This window comes from Oncorhynchus kisutch, linkage group LG5, assembly GCF_002021735.2.
Source record: "Oncorhynchus kisutch isolate 150728-3 linkage group LG5, Okis_V2, whole genome shotgun sequence".
NCBI lineage: Eukaryota > Metazoa > Chordata > Actinopteri > Salmoniformes > Salmonidae > Oncorhynchus > Oncorhynchus kisutch.
Window position 1 is genome coordinate 27928215 of NC_034178.2, and position 24534 is coordinate 27952748.

The 24534-nt window shown below is 40.5% G+C and overlaps 2 protein-coding genes across 3 annotated transcripts; one reads left to right on the plus strand and one right to left on the minus strand.

The window, feature by feature from the left end:
- The first annotated feature begins 509 nt into the window (after positions 1–509).
- LOC109890842 (60S acidic ribosomal protein P2-like) lies at positions 510–7057 on the plus strand. Its single transcript, XM_020482908.2, has 5 exons — positions 510–868; positions 2123–2246; positions 2384–2432; positions 6599–6685; positions 6922–7057. Exons 2-5 carry the CDS (start codon positions 2124–2126, stop codon positions 6999–7001), a joined length of 339 nt encoding a protein of 112 aa, XP_020338497.1. The 5' UTR covers positions 510–868; position 2123; the 3' UTR covers positions 7002–7057.
- Positions 7058–9385: 2328 nt separating this feature from the next.
- On the minus strand, positions 9386–14636 carry LOC109890843 (uncharacterized). Of its 2 annotated transcripts, none has more exons than XM_020482910.2 (6): positions 14511–14636; positions 13396–14047; positions 12820–12924; positions 11896–11957; positions 11339–11617; positions 9386–11172 (listed from the first exon to the last, which is right to left on the minus strand). In XM_020482910.2, exons 1-6 carry the CDS (start codon positions 14604–14606, stop codon positions 11125–11127), a joined length of 1242 nt encoding a protein of 413 aa, XP_020338499.1. In that variant the 5' UTR covers positions 14607–14636; the 3' UTR covers positions 9386–11124. The 2 variants fall into 2 exon arrangements, with proteins under 2 accessions (XP_020338499.1, XP_020338498.1); XM_020482909.2 differs by having other exon boundaries at positions 11324–11617.
- Between the last annotated feature and the right edge of the window lie 9898 nt (positions 14637–24534).

Consider the following 24534-nt stretch of genomic DNA (forward strand, 5'->3'; position numbering starts at 1 on the left):
GATTTGTCTCTTCAATAGCACCCTGTAGAGACTCGCTGGGAATGGACATATAAAATACTCTGCACCCCTGCCTTTGACAAAGTGGGCACTGCTTATCTTATTTGACACATCCGGCCGTGTTTGGGAGTCCCATAGGGCGGCATACAATTGGCCCAGCATCGTCCGGGATGGAGGGGAACGAGGCAGTTTAGGTACTGGCTAAACAAGCACTGAGTAGTGGGGATGTCGATGTTGTAGTTTCAATGAGCAAGGCAGAGGCAAAAAGCCTGATATATACAGTGATGATGAAGAGATGGCAGGCGCAGTGGAATAGAGATACTAAGGGCAGTCATTTATTTCAAGTACAGAGGAAAGTATGTGGGGGGGGGGGGGGGCAGGAAGGGACAGAAGAGAAGAGGATATTTTTTATACGATTAAATGTGAGACACAGCCGGTTGAACAAGACCTTAAATGTGATAGGAAAGCATCCAACAGCAAAGTGTGATTATTGACAGGAAACAGAGACCGTGGAGCATGTATTGCGACAGTGTGGGCAGTATCAGAGGGAAAGAGAGATGCTGAGATCTAGTATGAGGGACAAGGGGATACAGGAAATTAGTTTAGAGTATATTGAGTTGAACGTCATTCGATATAGTCTCAAATATTTTGTTATCTTTTTTAAGAGCAACAGGGCTGGCAGGTACGATTTAGTTTTTCCCTGTCGCGAACCCACACTCCAGTACAGTAGGTGGCGGTAATGCACCATAACGTTGGATGCCAACTGCCGATAAATCCCACCAAAGAAGAAGAAGACTACGCGAGACTCTTCCCCTCTCTCCCTTCCAGAAAATTCAGCGTGACTGACGTTTCGTGTCTCTATAGACTTAAAGTAAGTTCATCTTTATAATACGTTTTAGACCATAAACAGTTGATTCAGTGTTTGCAGTATTATAGTTAAGTTGTACTAATGTTCAACTATATTGTCAGAGGTCATCTTGTACAACAAGAGAATGTACTACTTTCGCAATTAAAGAGCACGTGTTAGTGTTCAAAGCTAAGGCAGAGAGGCTAACGTAAAAGCGAGCTACACTAGCTGCAAACATCACACCATCGCATGAGCACCACGAACACATTTTACTGTCTTTATCTGTATGTGAAATCTTACTCCTTTCATAACATTTTTACAATTACCCGTTTGTTGTAACATTGACTTGCGTTTTCACGTGTCTTGAGTCTAGTGCATGCTCCGATACTGTCCCTAGCGCAGCATGCTAGCTATGCATTTATGACAGTAACATGGTCTTTATTAGTTACCACAGTCATAATTATAGCAAAACCCCAGCTACTTAAAAAAGGTATGTAAAAAATGTACCCTTGGCGTAACCCTAACTTTAACCACACTGCTAACCTTATGCTTAAACATAAATTAAGACCAAAAATCAATTGTTTCACTATACAGAACCAATTCTGACTTTGTAGCTGTGGTAACTAGTGACAACGCCAGTTGGCTAGAGAACTGGGTTCTGGGGACCGCAAGGGGTGCACATTTATTTTTTCCCCCTAGTACTAGGGGACAGCTGATTGAAATATTCAAAGCTGGCTGTTGATTATTTAAATTATTGTTTTTTATATATATATATAAAAAATAAATAATCAGCTGTGTTGTGCTATGACAAAACCTAAATGTACACCCCATGTGGTCCCCAATGACTGAGTTCTGGAAACCCTGGGCTAGCTAATAGACATTCAAGAAATTACCAATATTTTATTAACAGTCATAAATAGAATTGTCTTGTTTATGTTATTGTACAACAGCTGATGAATAACACTGTGAAAGTGTGAACACATTTGATCAGTGTTATTGAAAATACATTATAGTATTAGAATGTACCAGAGGTCACCAAAATAAAGCTTGTCCTGCAAACATTTCTTAACCCCCCCAGTACGGGGGAGCCTGCCTTACTATTTCTATTTGGCTGGGTACTCCATGTGCTTGTGGAAAACACTGTAGCCATTTCTAATTAGGCTACTCATATCGTCACATGGACTCTGGGTAAGGCCAATTTGAATATCCTCAGAATGCATGTCACGTAGACCAATATAGTTTATAATCGTTTTTTTCCCTTCTCCATATCTCTTGCAGAATGCGTTACGTGGCCGCTTACCTCCTGGCTGTGCTCGGTGGCAACACCAGCCCCTCCTCAAAGGACATCAAGACCATCCTGGGGAGTGTTGGAATCGAGGCCGAAGCGGAGCGCCTAAACAAGGTATGGCACCATTTAGGGAGATGCTGTTTTGATAAGATAAACTGAGTTACTTTTGTTTCCATGGACACTGTTGCACGATGGAGGCCTCGGTTTACACAGTAACTGGTGATGATTAGAACCTGAATTTGTTTTCACAGGTTGTCAATGAATTAAATGGAAAAGACATCAACGAAGTCATGAACGCTGGTGAGGCATTTTCCCTTATCTTTGATTTGACTCGTGAGTTCATGCATGGTCATAGCTACAGAATTGTTAATGTTACAGATTGGCTAATGGGAAGCATCGCAAGGAATTTTTCAACTAACCTGTTCTTCCTGATACTTTCTTTGTTCTCGATTCGGTATATACCAGAGATTATTCAGAAAGATATTAAATCCACGTTTTATATCAAATGAGAGATGCCTCTTGGGTGTAGATCTTTGTTTTTGGTCGCACTGTGTGATGCACTGTCATCTACTTCCACACGCGTCCGCATCGTGTAGAAACGTTTAGTTCCTGCATAGGTGTTGGGAAATGCAAGATGTCTGGTAGCTAAAATATAGAGGGAACTGCTCACTTTGTGGATTTAATATCTTTCTTTATATTGTTTGATTTTTGGAGAACCGCCTGCAACTGGGCACAGACATTTTATAAGATAATCTTTTTACCTGAATCAAGTACGGATTGCCAAAAACGGGTTATGTTTCCATTAGCCAATCTGTAACGGGTTCGGAGCAATACATACCGTACATCCTGTTAACAATTCTGTAGCTCATTATGCCTGATTTGCACTATAGGGTCAACCCAAACCGTACTGTTGGCTGAGATATTTTCTCAGTACTTCTTGGTTTGGCACTATAGTGTGACTGGCTTTGGTCTAGGGCTGATCCCATTTAGTCGATTGTTTGGTCGATAGGCTGTTGGTCAACCAAGATTTATTTCGTCGAACAGTCTTTCGTCGAATTTGGTTAATAGCCTAATGATTCCATGAGCACAAGAATGACATGGCAAGTAAACCATTTCGCAAATTTGGCTGTTTTTATTTTTTTTTGCCTTGGGTAAAATAAAGGCTTTACCAAAAAACTTCGGCTATTATTTATTTCCTGTTTACCATGTTCAAAATTGTCGGGAAAACTATATTTCTAATAATAATAACACTCCCTTTGCTATTATGGTACGCTTATACTTAGTGTTTACATTGTTCCAAGTGGCCAGAAATTATATTAATCCATACAGCATCAGTTTGGCACACACAATATGCAGGCAGCGCATGCTCCTTACCTTTTTCTTGATCTCCAGTATTTTCCACAACTATTCAGATTTATTCCCCACATCTGACTTTCCCTCTGCCTGCTGAGCAACCCTTAAATATTCTCCCATTTCGAATTTGTCATGTCTGCATCCATTTTGCAGTCACGTTGAGTTATTTATAACCAATTTATTGATGCGATTATGATTAGAGTTTGACCGATTATGATTTTTCAACACCGATACCGATTATTGGGGGACCAAAAAAGCCAATGCCGATTTAAAAAAAAATTTTTTTTTTATTTATTTATTTTATTTATTTATTTATTTGTAATAATAATAATGACGATTACAACAATACTGAATGATCACTTATTTTAACTTAATATAATACATCAATAAAATCTATTTAGCCTTATATAATGCAACAACAAAGTTTTGGAGAAGTAAAAGTGCAATACGTGCCATGTATAAAAGCTAACGTTTAAGTTCCTTGCTCAGAACATGAGAACATAGTAAAGCTGGTGGTTCCTTTTAACATGAGTCTTCAATATTCCCAAGTAAGAAGTTTTAAGTTGTAGTTATTATAGGAATTAACTGGGCTCGAACCAGGAACACATCGACAACAGCCACCCTCGAAGCAGTGTTACCCATCGCTCCACAAAAGCCGCGGGCCTTGCGGAGCAAGGGGAACAACCACGCCAAGTCTTAGAGCGAGTGGCGTTTGAAATGCTATTAGCGCGCACCCCGCTAACTAGCTAGCCATTTCACATCGGTTACACCAGCCTCATCTCAGGAGTTGATAGGCTTGAAGTCATAAACAGCGCAATGCTTGAAGCATTGCGAAGAGCTGCTGGAAAAATGCACAAAAGTGCTTTTTGAATGAATGCTTACGAGCCTGCTACTGTCTACCACCGCTCAGTCAGGAGGCTGCTCTATCAAATCAGACTTAATTATATCACACAGAAATATGAGCCATAGGTCATTAATATGGTCAAATCCGGAAACTATAATTTCGGAAATAAAACGTTTATTATTTCAGTGAAATACGGAACCGTTCTGTATTTTATCTAACGGGTGGCATCCCTAAGTCAAAATATTGCTGTTGCATTGCACAACCTTCAATGTTATGTCATAATTACGTAAAATTCTGGCAAATTAGTTCGCAATCAGCCAGGCGGCCCAAACTTGCATATACCCTGACTGTGCTTGCAATGAACGCAAGAGAAGTGACAATTTCTGGTTAATATTGCCTGCTAACCTTTCTTTTAGCTAAATATGCAGGTTTAAAAATGTATACTTCTGTGTATTGATTTTAAGAAAGGCATTGGTGTATATGGTTAGGTACACAGAGCAACGACAGTCCTTTTTCGCGAATGCGCACCGCATCGATTATATGCAACGCAGGACACTTTAGATAAACTAGTAATATCAACTATGTGTAGTTAAATAGTGATTATGATTGATTGATTGTTTTTTATAAGGTAACTTTAATGCTAGCTGGCAACTTACGCGAATGCAGTAAGAAGCCAAGGTAACAGGTAAGTTCCTCGTGAGGCAGGTGGTTAGTGTTGGACTAGTTAACCGTGAGGTTGCAAGATTGAATCCCTGAGCTGACAATGTAAAAAATCTGTCGTTCTGCCCCTGAACAAGGCAGTTAACCCACCGTTCTTAGGCCGTCATTGAAAATAAGAATGTGTTCTTAACTGACTTGCCTCGTTAAATCAAGTTGTAAAAAAAAATACAGATTTCCGGTTGTTATGAAAACTTGAAATCTGCCCTGATTAATCGGTCAACCTCTAATTATGATATGCTATATGTTAGGCACTATTGTTTCCTATTCGGTTGGGATTCGTTTTACTGGGGGAGGTCGGATAATGTAATTATGTGCACTTGCACAAAACACCACATCTGCCATTTTTGTCCCGTCCGACTGTCAACACATGGCAGGAAAGTAACAATTCCAGCCAGAATAACCTACTGTTTTTTTGCAAGCTCCAAGGTCCTCTGATGGTACTAGCCCGGTGTGAATCGACATTCCTGTGTTTTGAGAAATGTCTTGAGTTTGACAGGTGTTGCTTGTGGTTTGAACAAGAAAACAATAACTGAATCGATAGATGTAACTAAATGCTGCGCATAAGCTATATTTGAATGGCCTACATGTAGCCTATCAACTTTCAGTGAATGCGTTTGTTTGTTTTGTGCGTATTAATTGAATATTGCCAAATGCATCAGTATAAAATATTGAACCTATTTAATGCAACCCTTGCTGTTTAGTAGATCGCAAAGCAGCATATAACCAAGCTAAACATTTGGAAATGATAAGTTAACTCTCACCCATTGCCTTAAAATACATCTCAAGTGCAATTGCACTGTTTAGCTCACATCTAAAGGCTGGAGGACATTTAGGGCATACTGCGGATCGCTAAAATATTCCAATGATTATGATCACACTTCCTCAATTCAAATATGATGGCGACACTATAGGAAAGATGGTTCGGTATGGTTTAGAAACTCGGGAACCAAGCTAGAGTTAGCCCGATCACCTAGACATGTTGAAATACTGTATCTTCGCGCTTAGAATAAAAATTTCCGGGCTTCCGTCACAACCGTCAATTTATAATAAAAAATTTTTAAAAAGGAGAATTACAGGGGGCAGTTTGGGGGGAAAACAAATCCTGTCCAAATCATCCTCTGGAATAACGGACATTCTGAAGTAATAATTGCATATCCAACGTTCTCCAGTAATACTAGTCCTGTGTGAATAGGTTTTTGGTCATGTGCATGCAATGCATACATGTCGTGTAAAGAGAGCAAGGGTTGAGGGAATAGGGAATGTTTTTCCTAAATAAATTGGGAATTTCACTGACAGAACTTTTCAGTCAGAAATGGATGTAATTATTTTGCCGTTTTCCCAACACGGACAGCGCGATAAACACTTTGTTCTGTGGCCCATCGATTGGTCAAAAGAACAGACGACTTGATCAATTTTTTTGCTGTTGCCAGGGACAGCCCTACTTTGGTCTATAGATTGCAAATAGGTGCAAATGTCATCAGTCATTCGTTCATTCACGGTTCACGTTAATTTGTTACCTGTCAATGAATTGATCCTTTACGCTTTGCAGGCCTCTCTAAGTTGGCCTCCGTGCCAGCAGGTGGTGCTGTGGCAGCTCCTGCAGCTGGCGCTGTAGCTGGCACTGCTCCTGTTGCTGGTAAGATCAATCTCTCATGTATCTCCTTTTGTCTCACATCACATTCCACAATATGGTGCCAAACATTTCAATGGACTGAAACACATTTCTTTGAAAATAATTGCATTAAACAACATAATTAGAGGAAAAGGCCTGTGATTCATATTAGACACTGTTATTGCATTTCTGGAAATGAACTATGTGTTTTGCGGATAGACTTCCAAACATGAAGCTAACCTATGTTTGTGTGTCTGCAGCGGAAGAGAAAAAGGAGGAGAAGAAAGAGGAATCTGAAGAGGGATCTGATGACGACATGGGATTCGGCCTCTTTGATTAATTTTTCTTCCGCGAGAAGTGAAAAAAAACAATAAAATTTGAAATTGTTACCAGAAATCCATTGTTTCTTTAAAAACAAAAATATATACACACACACACACAACTGTCCAGTATTGTAGGAATGTTAAAGTTAGTGACAAACACTAGCCAGCAGCCTACTAAAATATTGACCGTTGCCTGAGACAAACTTAAAGTCTGGCAGAACAATGGTGTTTATTTTGAGTACCGAACTTCATATTTTTTTGTGGCAGTTAGAATTTGCCGGTCGTGCAAGAAAAGGGGAAACCTTGTGGGATTATAAGATATGAAGAACTGGAAACCTGGGAGACCTGAATTTCACAGCTGGCATGGGTTTTCTGTTTTTCAACCTTGATTCATTGAATAGCCTGGCCAATGAGTTTTACTGTGGACACAATTGTTTAGAATCAGCAAGTCTAATTTGTGATTTTTTAAATTGTACTTAACTGGTAGAATATATTTTGTTTACTCTGTGTCTAACTACCGCAAATATTTAGACTGAAATTACACCAATGTGTTTTTTAAATCTACATATGCGCAACTACATCCCTAGTTCTAAGAATAACAAATTTGTTGGTGTGCTGCATACTGCACCATGCAGAAGTTCCGATCTGACTGTCCTCTATTCCACCTCTTATTTGTTGCTGTGTTTGGCACTTTTACCAATATCCAAGGGGTGGAGAGAAATTGGTTACTGCCATTCACGACACAATGGTGACATCTTGTGGATAAATGTAATATGATTTGATGTAATCAATGTTCTGTTTCTAAAATGTTATCTTCACAGACAGTGCAAATCAACTTTTCCTGAATATCTACTCTAGTTGCACCTTGCAACATGGTGTCTGGCAGTCCAAACAGTGCCTGGTCAGTCTACTCCTAACCTGGCCAAATATCTTAAATTATTATTTTTTTGAATGGTTAGCAGGATAGGAAGGAAAATAGTCCAATTCACACACTTATCAAGAGGTCATCCCTAATGCCTCGAATTTGGCGGACTCACTAAACACTTGCTTCATTTGTAAATAATGTCTGAGTGTTGAAGCTGGCCCCTATCTGTAAATAAAAAATATAAAAAAATGGTGCTGTATGGTTTGATTAATATAAGGAATTTGAAATTATGTATATTTTAGTAATTACATTGACTTTCGATACTGAAGTCTGATTGTACTGGGCGACTTTTGCTTCAGAAAGCATTCTTGTCCTATCACTAGTCTAGGGCAAAACTATTATTAGATTTTATGTACAGTCTACCCCTTAGTTACATAACTACCGGTAAGTCTCTTTCTGTCATGCTTGTGTTTATACCATATTACCATTGGTACACGTCTGTTTAAATTTCACATGTACATCCGCCAGGTCCCGGAGAAGGCTCTGGCAGGATGTCAAACTGGTTGTGACTTCCTTTGTAAAGCTCTCCTGCCCCAGGAGGAACCTTTGTGCACAGGTAAGACGCATCAGCTCATGCTTCACTCATAGACGTGGCTGACTGTAAAATCATATTACCTCTAAATCAGCGATCCCAGTTACTGGTAATCAGGTGCCACACAAACACCATGCTATTATTGCTATTGGCAAGAGCATCCCCACTGGGAAATAATTGATTATTTCAACATACTGGTTATCACACTATCAATAAAGCTGATTGAAGTTAGATTATTTTTTATATTTTTTTGTCAGGTTAACCCTGATGTCAACCAACTATTGACTACAGTGTTTCAGGGTGTGGTTCATTTTAAACTGTGGGCAATTATGAAGTATCAATCAAAATGTAATGTTGATCTGTCTTTGCCGGGTGGGTAACTTCTGTCTATGTCAAGGCATGTCCCCCCGTCTTATCTGTTGTCCTGTGTGAACTTAAGTATGCTCCCTCTAATTCTCCCATCTCTCTCTCCCCTCCCAGAGGACCTGAGCCTTAGGGCAATGCCTCAGTACTACCTGGCCTGGTGACTCCTGGCTGTCCCCATCTCCAGTCTACCTGGTCATGCTGCCGTTCCACTCTCTGCTATTTTACCTGTGGCTATGGGACCCTGACCTGCTGTTTTCGACCCTCTCTCTCTCCCACCTGCTGTCTTGACCTCTGAATGCTCGGCTATGAAAAGCCAACTGACATTTACTCCTGAGGTGCTGATCTGTTACAACCACTGTGATTGTTATTTGACCCTGCTGGTCATCTATGAACATTTTAACATATTGAAGAACGATCTGGCCTTAATGGCCATGTACTCTTATAATCTCCACCCGGCACCGCCAGAAGAGGATTGGCCACCCCTCAGAGCCTGGTTCCTTTCTAGGGAGTTTTTCCTAGCCACTGTGCTTCTGCATTGCTTGCTGTTTTGGAATTTAGGCTGGGGTTCTGTATAAGCACTTTGTGACATCTGCTGATGTAAACATGGCTTAATGAATACATTTGATTGATTGTTTGAGGTCTTAAACTCCACCACTGACAGAGGCTGCTGCCACTGGAGTTTGGCCCACAGCATTGAGGAGATCCTGGCTTCCCCACACATCTCTCACATGGAGGAGGAGAGGATGTCTCTTGAGCTATGTTGTCCTTGGCAGATGAATAGCAGGCCTAATCCTCACCTACATACATTCTAGGTTATCATATTTACTTAATGTATTCACATTTAAGAGCAAGTTGTGTTTTTAGTCAATAATTCACTTAAAAACAGTCAACAGTTCTAAAGTTAACTTATCCTCAACCTCTACAGAAAATTGTATTCATGAATTTAATTGTTTCCATGTTTCTATTGGTCCAGCTAATGAATGTGGTTAATTAGGTTACCTGCCATTGTAAATAGGTGTGCCCAAATCAAGGACAGGCTAAAACTGCTTCTCCAATACAAATGCAGGCAATCAAATCAAAGGCACTCCTTCGATATGTTGTTTTTGACAAATGAAAACGTGTCAGTTTGTCACTTTCACGAGGTTGGAGTAATAACATGTTCAACTACTTAAGGCATTGACTCGAATCTGGGTTGTGCCTTCAGATTTTTAACTTCTCTCATTGACTTCTCAAACCCCAGCCTGGTCTGTATCGCAAGCATTCCCAGAAGTTTCACGATGTTGCGCCTCTGGGTTTAGAAACTCTGTGCCCAAATGTTTGTCAGGGAATGTCTGAAGAGCGACTGACCCTAAAAAAAAAAAAAATTCATTTGAAAACTGCCTATGTGGCAACAATATGAGTCAAACATTTATTCTAGTGTCAAAATTGACGTGTAAATGGGGTAATTTTGGTCATAAAATCAGTCTCGTCTAAAATGTAGTTTGTGACCTCGGTGCATCACAATGACCACGTTTATATTTTTGGTTAGTATTATACTTCCTTGAAATATTCCTACATAAAGTTTTGTTCATTAGGTTGATTTTCTTATTCTTTCAGGTGAAAGGTACAGGGGTCCTAAGTATAATTTCCAAAAACAAGGCATCTCAGTCCTCGAGGGCCTGATTGGTGTCAGCTTTGTCCCAGCCCCAGCTAACACACCTAGATTACTCATCAAACCTTTGATTAGTGGAATCAGGTGTGTAGAGCTAGGGCAAAAACTAAAATATGCACGCCTTTGTGTCCCAGAACCAGGATTAAGAATGAGGAATAACCTTGTACCAGGGTAGTTAGTGAATGCAATTACAGTACATAGTACTTACTATCCCTAGTGGTCGGTTGTAGAGTAGGTTGGTAGAGTATGGCGTCTGCAATGCCAGCATAGTGGGTTCAATTCCCGTAAAATGTATGCACACATGATTAGTTGCTCTGGATAAAAGTGCCTGCTAAATGGCACATATTATATTTTATAATTTAGGTAAATAAATACAGAGTGTACCAAATGTGGTAAGAACTCCATATTGCATTTCCATTACTTACTAACCTGTAAACATAGTAATTACACAGATTGGCCTAGTGTAGATTTACAGGAACAAGGCCTACTATACGTGTTGTGTGTGATTTTCCCTTCATGACGACTTGGCTCTGGGTTTCATTTTCAGTCATCTTTAAGTAATCTATTCCATTTGTGTCACAAGGAATCGAGGAGCACTCCGTGTGCTTTTACACCACGAAGAATGTTCGGTTTCCCCTGCAGTCTTTTTTTGCATGTGACATTGTATCAATGATTATGATCGTCATAGTTATGCAACGTCTGGTCTGGATTAACCTGAAAAGCAACATAAATGTCATTAGTCTAGTCTAGTTGGGTGGGAAACATGTTATAGCTTTTAAGAAAACCTGTGTCTGACCTCTAGTTTAGTTTATTTGCACATAATTACATACATTTGAATAGAAGAGGGAAGAAAGGTCTGACTCGCCTCTGGTGTTGTTACCTGTGTCTGGGTGAAGCGGTCTTCTAAGTAGCGGTGGCCCAGGCCCATGATGTGGCCTTTGGAATGCCTGGAGAGACAGGCCACCCTGGCTGTGAAGTCCAGAGTGAAGGCCAGCTTGACCAGCTCCGGGGCGTTGACGGGCCCAGATCCAGCAGTGTGTGGTGTCTGGTGGCTCTGGCGTGTAGGTGTCTCTGTCTCCACGTACGTATCAGCCAACTGCTGGAAGGTGCTGTAGGACAGCTTCTGGAAGAATGAGCTCAAGCTGGGGTTCTCCTTCAGCTATGGAGAGAGGACATACTTTCATGACCATAGAATATAATACGTTATTATCCATTAGGAAATAGCAAGTTTAGACTAAAGTCCAGACCTGTTTTGTGCCAACATTCCACTTCTTGTTTGGCATATGACAGATTACAAGAAGTGGAATGTTAGCACATTCAGACTGGTACCCAGCCTATAGCAAGCTATGCTAAATGTGAAAGATGCATTGGGTGTCAAAGAAAGACTGTGTTAAGTTTCTCAAATGCAATCTTTTTTTGTAGGTTATAAACAGAAACCTTGTTATCAATGAGGTCTCCTTGCTGCTTCATCAGAACAATGATCCTTTTTATGACATCCTCTGGAAGAAATGGATAGAAAACACGAAGTAGGTAAACATACAGGTAACTGACAAAATAAAGAAATGAAAAAGATATATTTTAGAACAAATTCTTATTTACAACGACGGCCTACACCAGCCAAACCTGGACGACGCTGGGCCAATTGTGCGCCGCCCTATGGGATTCCAAATCACGGACGGTTGTGATACAGCCTGGATCACAACCAACAAAAAAAATTGTTAATAGGGTGTTTGTTGGGCCACCACGAGCCAGAACAGCTTCAATGCACCTTGGCATAGATTCTACAAGAGTCTGGGACACTATTGAAGGGATACGACAACATTATTCCATGAGAAATTCCCTCACTTGGTGTTTTGTTGATGGTGGTGGAAAACGCCATCTCAGGCCCCGCTCCAGAATCTCCCATAAGTGTTCAATTGGGTTGAGATCTGGTGACCGAGACGGCCATGCATATGATTTACATTGTTTTCATGCTCATCAAACCAGTCAGTGACCACTCGTGCACTGAGGATGGGGGCATTGTCATCCTAGTCATGGTTGCCAAAATAATGGCCTGCCCAGCATTTTCATACATGACCCTAAGCATGATGTGATATTAACTGCTTAATTAACTCAGCAACCACACCCGCGTGGAAGCACCTGCTTTCAAAATACTTTGTGTCCCTCATTTAATCAAGTGTTTCCATTATTTTGGCAGTTACCTGTAGTAACTCTACATTAGACAGTAACATATTTGTGTGATGTGCTGTATTATATGACCTTTACAGCTTTATACATACAATGTGTATGTTGCTATAGAATGTGTCATTTTTAGTGTGAATATATAAAGACATCAATACACATAAGCACATTGATACTTACCATCTGTAAGAGCTGCCTCTGTCTCTTTCACCTCATGCACAATCTTCTCCAGCTCTTCTGAAACTTTCTCATAGTACGAGTCAGTAGGCCCCACACTCTCAACCGCTGTAAAAAAAGTAACAAGAACGATCATTGCCTTTGCAGTCTTTTTTCATGCAATAACTGTATAACTGGACTACCAACAAGGGCCCCGAGTCAACTAGGGTCCAAATTCCCAAAACATTATTAAAATCAAGTCCAAGTCCTTATCGAAATCTATTTAGCATAATAAAAAAAATCCTATTGAATAGCTACCAAAAAGTTAACATTCATCATAAATAGGAATAGTTGATTCTTCCGTCTGCTGTATCTGTGTTTACAGGTCTATTATTTCCAAAATGCTTTAAGATGGGCATTATCCTGCATTGTTTGAGTTAAGGGGGTGTGTTACAATATCTACCCCCCCCCTCTTAAGGGTTTTAAGCTAAAATGATTGCAAATCCACAAAATCCTGTTTGAACAAAAGGACAGTAATAAGAAAACACTCAGTAGTGTGTGATAATAATAGATTTGGGTGCCATGTCCTCACAAACCTACATTCAACTCCAGTTATGTCAGTGGTCTTGGCCCTGTCCAAAGCCAATGGTCTCTTCACAGACCCTCTGTGGCTGTCAATCTTGATTTTTCTCAGAGATAACCTCCTCATGGAGCTCTTTTGCCTTATGGATTTCTTTTTCTGCAAGGTTCCTTGTGACTGTCCATCTTTCTCTGTGCCAGACTCCTGCTCGTCTTTCTTGTCACTCCCCTTCGTCGTGAAAAACCCCAGAAAACCTTTCCAGAAAGAGGTATTTTTGCTCTTCTTCTTGCCCTTTTTAGACTTATTCTCCAGTTCAGTAGACGTCTCAATCTCAGGAATGTCAGCAGGTCCAGGGATTTCTACTAGAGACACATTTGGTATAACAACTTCCTCATCAGGTGGTGTGCTACTGGCAATGCCCTCGTCAGGTGTGCTGGGCTCCAAGGTGATCAAGGGGTCACTAGAATGCCGGCGGACCCTTCTGCATTTCTCTGACAGTGTCACCCACTTCTGAGGCGTTGTTGGTGACCTCTGGACCTCACATGTCCCATCATTTAAACTGATGCTGCGCTTCACATACACCTCCAAGAGGCGACAAGTGTCCTTGTGGCCAAGAGATAGCAGCTGGGCGTTTTTGGGCACCACCTTCTCAGTAACCTCCATGACGGATATCTACAATAGATAGAAAACAAATAATTAGCATTATCTTCACTACTGTAAAACTGTCTAGATTTATAAAATGTTCTTCATTCAACATTATGAGATGTCACATTCGCAGAATTGTCTTGTATATTGTTCTGGTTGGTGTGGTTTCACTTTTAATGCTCAGCCTAAAGTAAAGTCTGCATGATTTAAATTGTTCATTTAAAGTTTCAGGAAATAATGAACTTTGTAGCCAACAGAAATCCGGCTACAGGCACGATTAGCACAACATTGGGTCCGAATACAGTAAATTCCATAACATTCAGAACAGTTGTTCGGTCATAGTATTTTACGCAATTACTGATCTCACTTCTTCCGGAACAGTTGACTATTTACCAGTGCCATTACCCCTTTCAATTAGCCATTTCACATGTTAATATGTCAGTCGACAACATTAAATAGAATATCGTAGGTAGGCTAGTAGGCTACTCACCACTTTACAAAAGGTCTGTCTAGCGTTTCCTTCCCTATAAATGTGTTGATTCCGACGTGTTGTCTTGGTGAGATATAGGTCCTTGCAATACGGCATCCTTAGGGACGTCAAACTCTGACGTCACCCAAATGACGTTTGCATTTAAATTGGTTAAGTGGTTAAGGTTAGGGCAGCGTTTACCAAACTCGGTCCTCGGGATTCCAAGGGGTGCATGTTTTTTTTTTTGTTGCCCTAACTCTACACAGCTGATTCAAATAATCAAAGCTTGACGATTAGTTGATTATTTGAATCTGTGTAGTGCTAGGGCAAAAAAACAAAACGTGCTGCTCTTGGGGGACCGAGTTTGGGGAAACCCTGGTTTAGTTTTAGGTAAAGGTAAAGGTAAAGTAGGGGCTACGGTTGGGATTAGGGTTTCGGGTAGTGACGTCTCAGGGATCCCAAATAGTACTAATGGTGAGATAGCTACACCTAAAAATAATGTATTTTCACACCCATGTTTGTACCAATGATTTAATCACTAGATAACATATTGGGGGAGCTGTGTTCAAGCCTCAGTGCCTCCATCTTGGCACTCCCCACTGTTGTAATAAACATTTTGGAAGCTATAGAAATGCATTTATTAATGCCTACATTTGTTTTTGCCTCCATAATGCACTTTAAAATTATATTACGTGAGCTAAAAATAAAAATGTAAAATATATACAGTACCCGTAAAAAGTTTCAGAACATCTACTCATTCCAGAGTTTCTTTATTTTTACTATTTTCTACATTGTATTATAATAGTGAAGACATCAAAACTATGAAATAACACATATGGAATCATGCAGTAACCAAAAAAGTGTTAAATCAAAATATATTTTAGATTCTTCAAAGTAGCCACCCTTTGCCTTGATGACAGCTTTGCACACTCTTGGCAATCTCAACATTCGGTGTTCATATTGTTGGCTGAGGAAAGATACATTTTTAGGGGGCATTATGGTCACACAAGGGCCTTGTGGCCATGGCTGTCGATGCTGCCGGGAAATTGGAGGCCAGCCCTGAATCCAACATGACCTTCTGCCCTTCTTCACCTAAGCTAGATGGAATTGTTTGAAGGTCATACGAAAGGACCATTTAGCTATATAATATATATTTATTTTTACTAATTATTCCCCCCCAAAATAGCCCATACTTTACCATTGATTAACAGATTCACTACATTGAACAACTGTGTTTGTCTTAAAGCTGAGAGTTAAGATCAGGAAACAGTTTTAGGATATACACTAATATGTATATACACCCCTCTGTGGAAAGGTGAAACTTTCACGAACATGTTGATTGTTTTGCTCTAGTATGCCCACAGGCCTCAAGACTAGTCTGAAGGTCCCCCGGTACCAGTTGGGAAAATTTATGGTACTGTACATATGGAAACTGTTTAGTGCCAAAACATGTTAAAAATACATGTTTCCTGATCTCTCAGATATAGGACAGACACTTAAGAACAAACTTTTTAGGAGGAAGGAGGGCTGTCTGTTGTTCCATGTAGTGAATCTGTTATTCAATGTGTTTGTATAAGATAGACTAATGGGTTAATATCAGCTACCAAAGGAAAATAAATACTGTATGTAGGATGTAACCTGCAGGACTTGATGGCACTGCCACATTTAACAAAGAAAAACTCCACCCACAGCCCTTCAGAAAGTATTCATACCGCTTGACTTATTCCACAGGTTGTTGTTTTACAGCCTGAATTCAAAATTGATTACATAGATGTTCTCACCCATCTACACACAATACCCCATAACGACAAAGTGAAAACATTTGCAAATTTATTGAAAATTAAATCTTATTTACATACAGTACCAGTCAAAAGTTGACACACTTACTAATTCCAGGGTTTATATTTTATTTTTACTATTTTGTACATAGCAGAATAATAGACATAAGACATCAAAACAATGAAATTAAACATATGTAATCATGTTGTAGCCAAAAAAAGTGTTAAACAATGTATTTAATATTTGAGAATCTTTAAAGTAGCCACCCTTTTGCCTTGATGACAGCTTTGCACTCTTGGCATTCTCTCAACCAGCCTCAGGAGGTAATCATCTGGAATGAATTTCAATTAACAGGCGTGCATTGTTAAAAGTTAATTTGGTGAATTTTGAGCCAATCAGTTGTATTGTGACAAGGTAGGGGTGGTAAATAGAAGATCGCCTTATTTGGTAAAATACCAAGTACATATTATGGCAAGAACAGCTCAAATAAGCAAAGAGAAACGACAGACCATCATTACTTTGACATGGTCAGTCAATCCAGAAAATGTCAAGAACTTGACGTTTCTTCCAGTGCAGTTGCAAAAACCATCAAGCGCTATGAGGAAACTGGCTCTCATGAGGACTGCCACAGGAAAGTAAGATTCACCTCTGCTGCAGAGGATAAGTTCATTGGTGGTAGCTGCACCTCTAATTGCATGTCACAGCTTTCTTCCTGGGAAGGAGAGGCTGACCAAAACACAGCGTGGTTATAGTTCATGGTTCTTTAATAAGAAAACTCAAACATGAACAAACTACAAAACAATAAACGTGAAAACCGTAACAGTCCTAACTGGTGCATAAAACACAAAGACAGGAAACAATCACCCACAAAATACCCAAAGAATATGGCTGCCTATATATGGTTCCCAATCAGAGACAACGAAAAACACCTGCCTCTGATTGAGAACCAATCTAGGCAACCATAGACTTACCTAGACACCTAAACTGAACACAACCCCATAAATCTACAAAAAACCCTAGACAAAACAAACACATAAATCACCCATGTCACACCCTGGCCTAACCAAAATAATAAAGAAAACAAAGATAACTAAGGCCAGGGCGTGACATTGCAGCCCAAATAAATGCTTCAAGAGTTCAAGTAACAGACATCTCAACATCAACTGTTCAGAGGAGAATCAGGCCTTCATGGTCAAATTGCTACAAAGAAAACACTAAAGGACACCAATAAGAAGAGACTTGCTTGGGCCAAGAAAGATGAGCAATGGACATTGACTAGTGGAAATCTGTCCTTTGGTCTGATGGGTCCAAATTTGCCATTTTTGGTTCCAACCTTTGTCTTTGAGATCGCAGTAGGTGAACGGATGATCTTTGCGTGTGTGGTTCCCACCGTGAAGCATGGAGGCCCGAGGTGTGATGGTGCCTTGCTGGTTACACTGTCAGTGATTTATTTAGAATTCAAGGCACACTTACCATCATGGCTACCACAGCATTCTGCAGCGATACACCATCCGATCTGGTTTGCGCTTAGTGGGACTGGGACTATCATTTGTTTTTCAACAGGACAATGGCCCAAAACACACCACCAGGCTGTGGTAGCCAAGGAGAGTGATGGCGTCTATAATTGCATAATGGAACTGTGTGATCTGTACATCCAATTACAAAAATACCTTGTACAGTAATCATCTCACCTGTTAGTTGCCGGTTAACTATGTGGCCGTTGAGGACAGCAGTGTCGATCAGATGGAAAAATATCTTTGTGTACCACTTGGTCGTTTTCCGAGTGCATTCCACAAAGCTGTTTATCATGTCCGCCTTATCCACTGCCCCCATTTGGAGATTATAGTCAAACACACAGTCTGATTTGATCTTCCTGTCTCCTGTCAGGTGGTCCATCTCCCCCTGTGGCCAACATGGTTGCTGTACGGACAGTGGAGAGGACATGGACGTCTCGTTTGTCATGCCACTTTACTGCCAGCTGTTGACCATTCTCCTTGAACTCCACCTCCCCTCTATGCATCTTCCTGCATCCGAATGCCGGCATCCCCTTCCTGTTCGAGTTGACTGTGCCACAGGCCCCTGTGCTGTTGGAGAGCAGGTGCTGTAAGAGTGTGGGACTACTGTACCAATTGTTCACATAAAAAGTGTGTCCCTTGCAGAGATAAGGAGCCAGCATGGTCATCACAATTGACCCGGACACCCCAAGCCCCTCATAATGTTGGATGTCAGTGGTGGACCCTGTGTAGACTATAATGTCCTGGACAAATCCTGGTTTCACGTCGCACATGACAAAGAACTTAAACCCAAACCTGTGCCTTTTGGAGGGAATATACGGACGGAACACCAGCCTACTTTTCCATAACATCAGGGACTCATCAATGCATAGGTCCTTGTATGGTACAAAGACCTGACCAAATGCTGATGTCAGGCTGGTAAGAACATTTCTTATTTTGTATAACGGGTCATTTAGGATGGCAGTAGCATTGTTATTTAAAAAACATTTTTATTTTATTTACATTTTACCCCTTTTTCTCCCCAATTTCGTGGTATCCAATTGTTTAGTAGCTACTATCTTGTCTCATCGCTACAACTCCCGTACGGGCTCGGGAGAGATGAAGGTTATGCGTCCTCTGATACACAACCCAACCAAGCCGCACTGCTTCTTAACACAGCGCCATCCAACCCGGAAGCCAGCCGCACCAATGTGTCGGAGAAAACACTGTGCACCTGGTAACCTTGGTTAGCGCGCACTGCGCCCGGCCCGCCACAGGAGTCGCTGGTGCGCGATTAGACAAGGATTTCCCTACCGGCCAAACCCTCCCTAACCCGGAAGACGCTAGTCTCTGGTGGCACAGCCCTTAACCACTGCGCCACCCGGGAGGCTCTCCATGCCATTATATTATATGATTTTATAGTAAGAAGAATATAATTGAATATATAAATATTTTCCTATTGCAGAGCAAGAGCATGCATATGAAGTGGCTATGTTGAACGTAAAAGGGATCATTTGAAACAACTGAATCTAGCGTATAGAATCTATTTGACAACTTTAGTTGTGATTGATTCAAACCGTAGAATGCCTTAGAAATAAAAAATAATTATGGGCTGGCAGATGTGACTATAGGCTACTGATGATTTGAGAAAGTTGCAAAAAAAGTTTGCGCTCTGTTTTTGCCTCAGGCTGCACATGCTGTTCTTTCATCAAGTGATCATATTTTCACCCATCAGACTATTCTCAATTGAATCTTGTCTTTACCAATATGTAACATTTGTTTCGATTTAGAATGGCCCATTATGAAATGGGCAGGAGAAAAAAAGACTTCATTCATATGTACTCAAATGGTGAATGAAGGCCATTGTAAGGGGTGCGTACTGGCGGCAGAGAAGTCATACGCAGGAGAGCAAAAATTGTGTTTCCAACGGAGCAGTTTAATAATAAAAACTACCGGAAAACAGAACAATCAATGAATTGGTTCAAAACTCGACGCACACCAGACATAACGTGCACAAGCACTTGTAATAAACAATACCGGACAAGGACATGGGGGGAACAGAGGGTTAAATACACAACATGTAATTGATGGGATTGGAACCAGGTGTGTGGGAAGACAAGACAAAGCAAATGGAAAATGAAAGGTGGATCGGTGATGGCTTGAAGACCGGTGACGTCGACCACCGAACGTCGCCCGAACAAGGAGAGGGACCGACTTCGGAGGAAGTCGTGACAGCCACTTTCCTGCCTGTTCGTTTTTCACTCATGTTGGGTAGGTTACTCCTTTATTTCGCAGTGTGACAGGTGATTTTTTGACCCAAACTTTGTATTCCATGGGCTCTCCAACCCTGTTCCTGCAGCTACCAAGTACTTAATTTGGGAAACCAAGTGAAGTCTGTTCGAGGACATTGATAGTAACATGTTTCCACAACAAAACATATTCCATTAAACTCTTGACAGCCCCTCTCTCTGCATGCTGGGAAAAGGAATGAAGGAGAGAGGGGAGGAGATATTCTGTATCTAAAGGTAGGCTAATGACAATTATGAAAATGTAAAAATGCCCTTTAACTAGGCTATTCAAAATCAAATGCACTGTACTTGTAGACTAACTCTGAATTTGTTAAATTTAGGCAAAACCAATTATGTACCAAAGATATCTTAAAATCTGTATTTTTTTAATTCTGCCATGTGTAATATGTGGGAGGCTATGCATTGTATGACGACACAATTATTATTTTAATTCAGTTTTTTTTTTAGGCTTGGTCTCAAACACAGTATATGCCTATGCAGAAGCTCTAATATGCATGTGGGTGTTTTGAATTAATCATCACCTTAGAATGAGCTGTCCATTTTGTTGTGAGGCTTTGACACAACATCCACAATGACCATGTTTCCCGCTCAACCTGTTCTTGAGCCTCTTTGTTCAAGTACAATTTTACTGTGGTCACGACTGCCGGTGTGATGGTAATATGGTCACCACAACAGCCCACTAGGTTACAGGTTAATCCATTTTCTTCAGTAGGCCCATCCTAGGGCTTGTTTACGGTTTTTATGTTGTCCTGCTGGTCTAAGAGGGGAAATTACGGAGTTGGGTTTTAGTTAACCTGAATGAAAATAAGGCTATAAATAGGCTACCCCATAAAGAAAATAACATTGATAAGGCCTGTATCATAATGATGGTTTAGTGGAATATGCAACCAGAAACAAAAACAGAAGCCTCACCCTAAGGGTATTTTCTCTTGTTTTTTCATTGGCCATACTTTTCCTGCAATTGCAGTATGAGGGAAATACAGGTAAACCCTGATTAGAGTTGTATTGCTGTCAAAGCAATAAAGGATTCCATCTGAATCTTTGGACCTCGTACCCGGTAAGTGGTTACACTTTAGCCTACTGATAAGAGTTTAATGACAGCAGGGAAACTGTGAGTGACTACTTTCGTGTAGGGCATTTGAACTTTCACGTCAGGACATAGTGAACTAGGCCTACCATATAGGCTAAGCCTAAACCTTTAGGGCTGAAGAAACAAAAAAACAGGTATTTTTCATTGAGTATGCTCATTTTGGGTAGGGTCTTTATGATGAGATGATGCAACATGTCCCAGCATGTTCCCATGCAATGCTGTGCAACTGAGGAAATGCCACACCAAGAGGAAGAGAGACTTCCAGGCAGAAATGTCTGACAGCGGCCTCAACCGTGACCTGTGACCTGGAAAAACTTGCCCCTAACAGAGAGATGGAGAACATTTGTCAACGGACAATGCTTCTTATAGGCGCCAAGGTTAAGACAAGTAAGTCTTTACACCATCCTAAAGTGACCTATATTCTCTGAAAGCCAAGAGCTATTCAATGATAATTATTGTGGCTACTATAGATTTCCAAAGAAAGTATTGGATGGCAATACAGTGCATTCAGAAAGTATTCAGACCCCTTGACTTTTTCCACATTTTGTTACTTTACAGCCTCATTTTAAAAATGATAAAATATATATTTTTTCCTCAAATCTACACACAGTACCCCATAATGACAAAGCAAAATAGGTTTTTAGACATTTTTGCAAATGTATTAACTGAAATATCACATTTACACAAGTATTCAGACCCTTTACTCAGTACTTTGTTGAAGCATCGTTGGCGGCGATTACAGCCTCGAGTCTTCTCATGTAAGACGCTACGAGCTAGGCACACCTGTATTTAGGGAGTTTCTCCCATTCTTCTCTGCAGATCCTCTCAAGCTCTGTCAGGTTGGATGGGGAGCATCGCTGCACAGCTATTTTAAGGTCTCTCCAGAGATGATCGATTGGGTTCAAATCCAGGCTCTGGCTGGGCCACTCAAGAATTCAGAGACTTGTCCCGTAGGCACTCCTGCGTTGTCTTGAATGTGTGCTTAGGGTCTTTGTCCTGTTGGAAGGTGAACCTTTGCCCAAGTCTAAAGTCCTGAGCGCTCTGGAGCAGGTTTTCATCAAGTGATCTCTCTACACTTCGCTCAGTTCATCTTTCCCTCAATCCTGACTAGTCTCCCAGTCCCTGCCACTGAACGTCATCCCCACAGCATGAGGCTGCCACCACCATGATTCACCATAGGAATGGTGTCAGGTTTCCTCCAGATGTGACGCTTGGCATTCAGGCCAAAGAGTTCAATCTTGGTTTCATCAGAGGTCTGAGAGTCCTTCAGTTGCCTTTTGGCAAACTCCAAGCGGGCTGTCATGTGCCTTTTAATGAAGAGTGGCTTCCATTTGGCCACTCTACCATAAAGCCCTGATTCAAGTTCAATCAAGTTGTAGAAACATCTCAAGGATGATCAATGGAAACAGGATGCACCTGAGCTCAATTTTGAGTCTCTTAGCAAAGGGTCTGAAAACATGTGTAAATAAGCTATTTCTGTTTTTTATTTGTAATAAATTAGCAAACAAATTCTAAACTGTTTTCGCTTTGCCATTATGGGGTATTGTGTATAAATTGATGAGGAATGTTTTTTTATTTAATCCATTTTAGAATACGGCTGTGTTATAACAATGAGAAAAAGTCAAGGGGTCTTAATACTTTCCGAATGCACTTTATCGATAAACTGGCATACACTGCTAGAGTCCATTGAAAAGATATGCTGCACTCCTCATTCAAAGCTGCATGATTTGAAATTATTTGAAATCCTTTTCCATTACAAAGGTATCACATGAATCACGAAATTGACGACAGTTTATAATTGAGACCTGAGATGAATGTGAGATGTGGAGATGATTACTTCATACCTAATTTGATCTGAAATGAATTTGTGACTGTTAATATTGTGGCTGTGATTTTCATTTTCAATTACCACTGTCTTGTTTAAAGCCTGGTAATCCATTTGCTCCAGTCAAGGTTAGCGAGCCATACTGTAGTTTTCTGGCCAGAATTTAGATTAAGCTGGCAGAACACTAACTAATACAAAAAGGGGTTCTGTTGAATTCTCAGTGCACCATGTAATGCAATGCAGTCTAATCAGTATAGTCAAAAACCAGATACATATGTTGATTTACAGTATAGGCTTGCCCACATTTTGTAGCTTGCTGTATATTGCACACATACCAGTCACCTTTTAATTTCTTACACCATAGCACTTAGTACACTATCATTGTAGTCCCCCCAAAAACTGGCAGGCTACACATACTGTACGACATACAAGCTAAAAATACAGGCCTCAATCAATCCAATCAATCAAATGTGTTCATGAACCCCTTTTTAGCTTCACAACTGCAGCATCATCGTCAGTTTTCACAAAGTGCTTGCACACAAACTGAACAATGTGCACATACCATTACGTTTTTTTCTCTTCTTATCTCTGTGGATTTAAATGGCATTGAGTGTGGTTGCTGACTCACTGTGTCGTATCCACATTCTCTGTGAACACTGGGGATGGTGTGTAAAAGCCTCTCAATAGCTTCCTCTGAGTGAGTACGTGCTGCACCATTCACCCTGTGTGCCCCGGATACACCCACTCTTCTGCTTTTCAATGCATATACGGTAACTGGGAAAAAGAGAAGTGAATCAAACCTTTGTTGTCTCTCAAAATCCTTGAATTATGCATGGCTGAAGTTTCATTTTCGCTGGTCTCATTTTATGCAAAGCACTAAAACCAATAGGTTAAGTTTTATAGACACCTTAATGTTTGTGGAAGGCACTTTCACACATCTTTGTGAATTTCTATCTCTGTGGACATGGACTAATAAAGTCATATTACGGTATATTTTATTATATTCTGTACTCAGGCTCAGTAAATTCTGTATACGGGCTGACCTTATAGAAAGGTCACAGAGCTAGTAAACAGCTGGCTGTCTCATGGAAGGGATGTTCAGTTATTTCTCTCCTGAAATACCAACCGGAAACTCACACAGCGGCAGACAGAGTGGCGTGGACCTTAGCCAGCCTCTAAATCTGGCCGTTGTAGGGCTGATCCCTGATGTTTGACCATCAGTCAGATCATGAAATTATGAAAGGATTATGAAGGGCTCTTGTAACTGGATTATGTTTAGGGAATATTTAATTTATTGTACCTTTTCAAAACAAAAAATGGACATCCTCAGTGTCAAATCAATTTGACATTTTATAATCCACAGTAGACTGTATTATTTACTATTTATTGAAACTGAAATGAACCAGTCATGCAGTAATGCTTCAATGCCTCAGGATGTCACCCCAAACACTGTGAAACACAAGATAGTTGTGTGATCACGTAGATTGATCGTCAACCCAACATTTATGCAAAACACCAACTCATTGAGCTGACATTCTCTTTTCTAAAT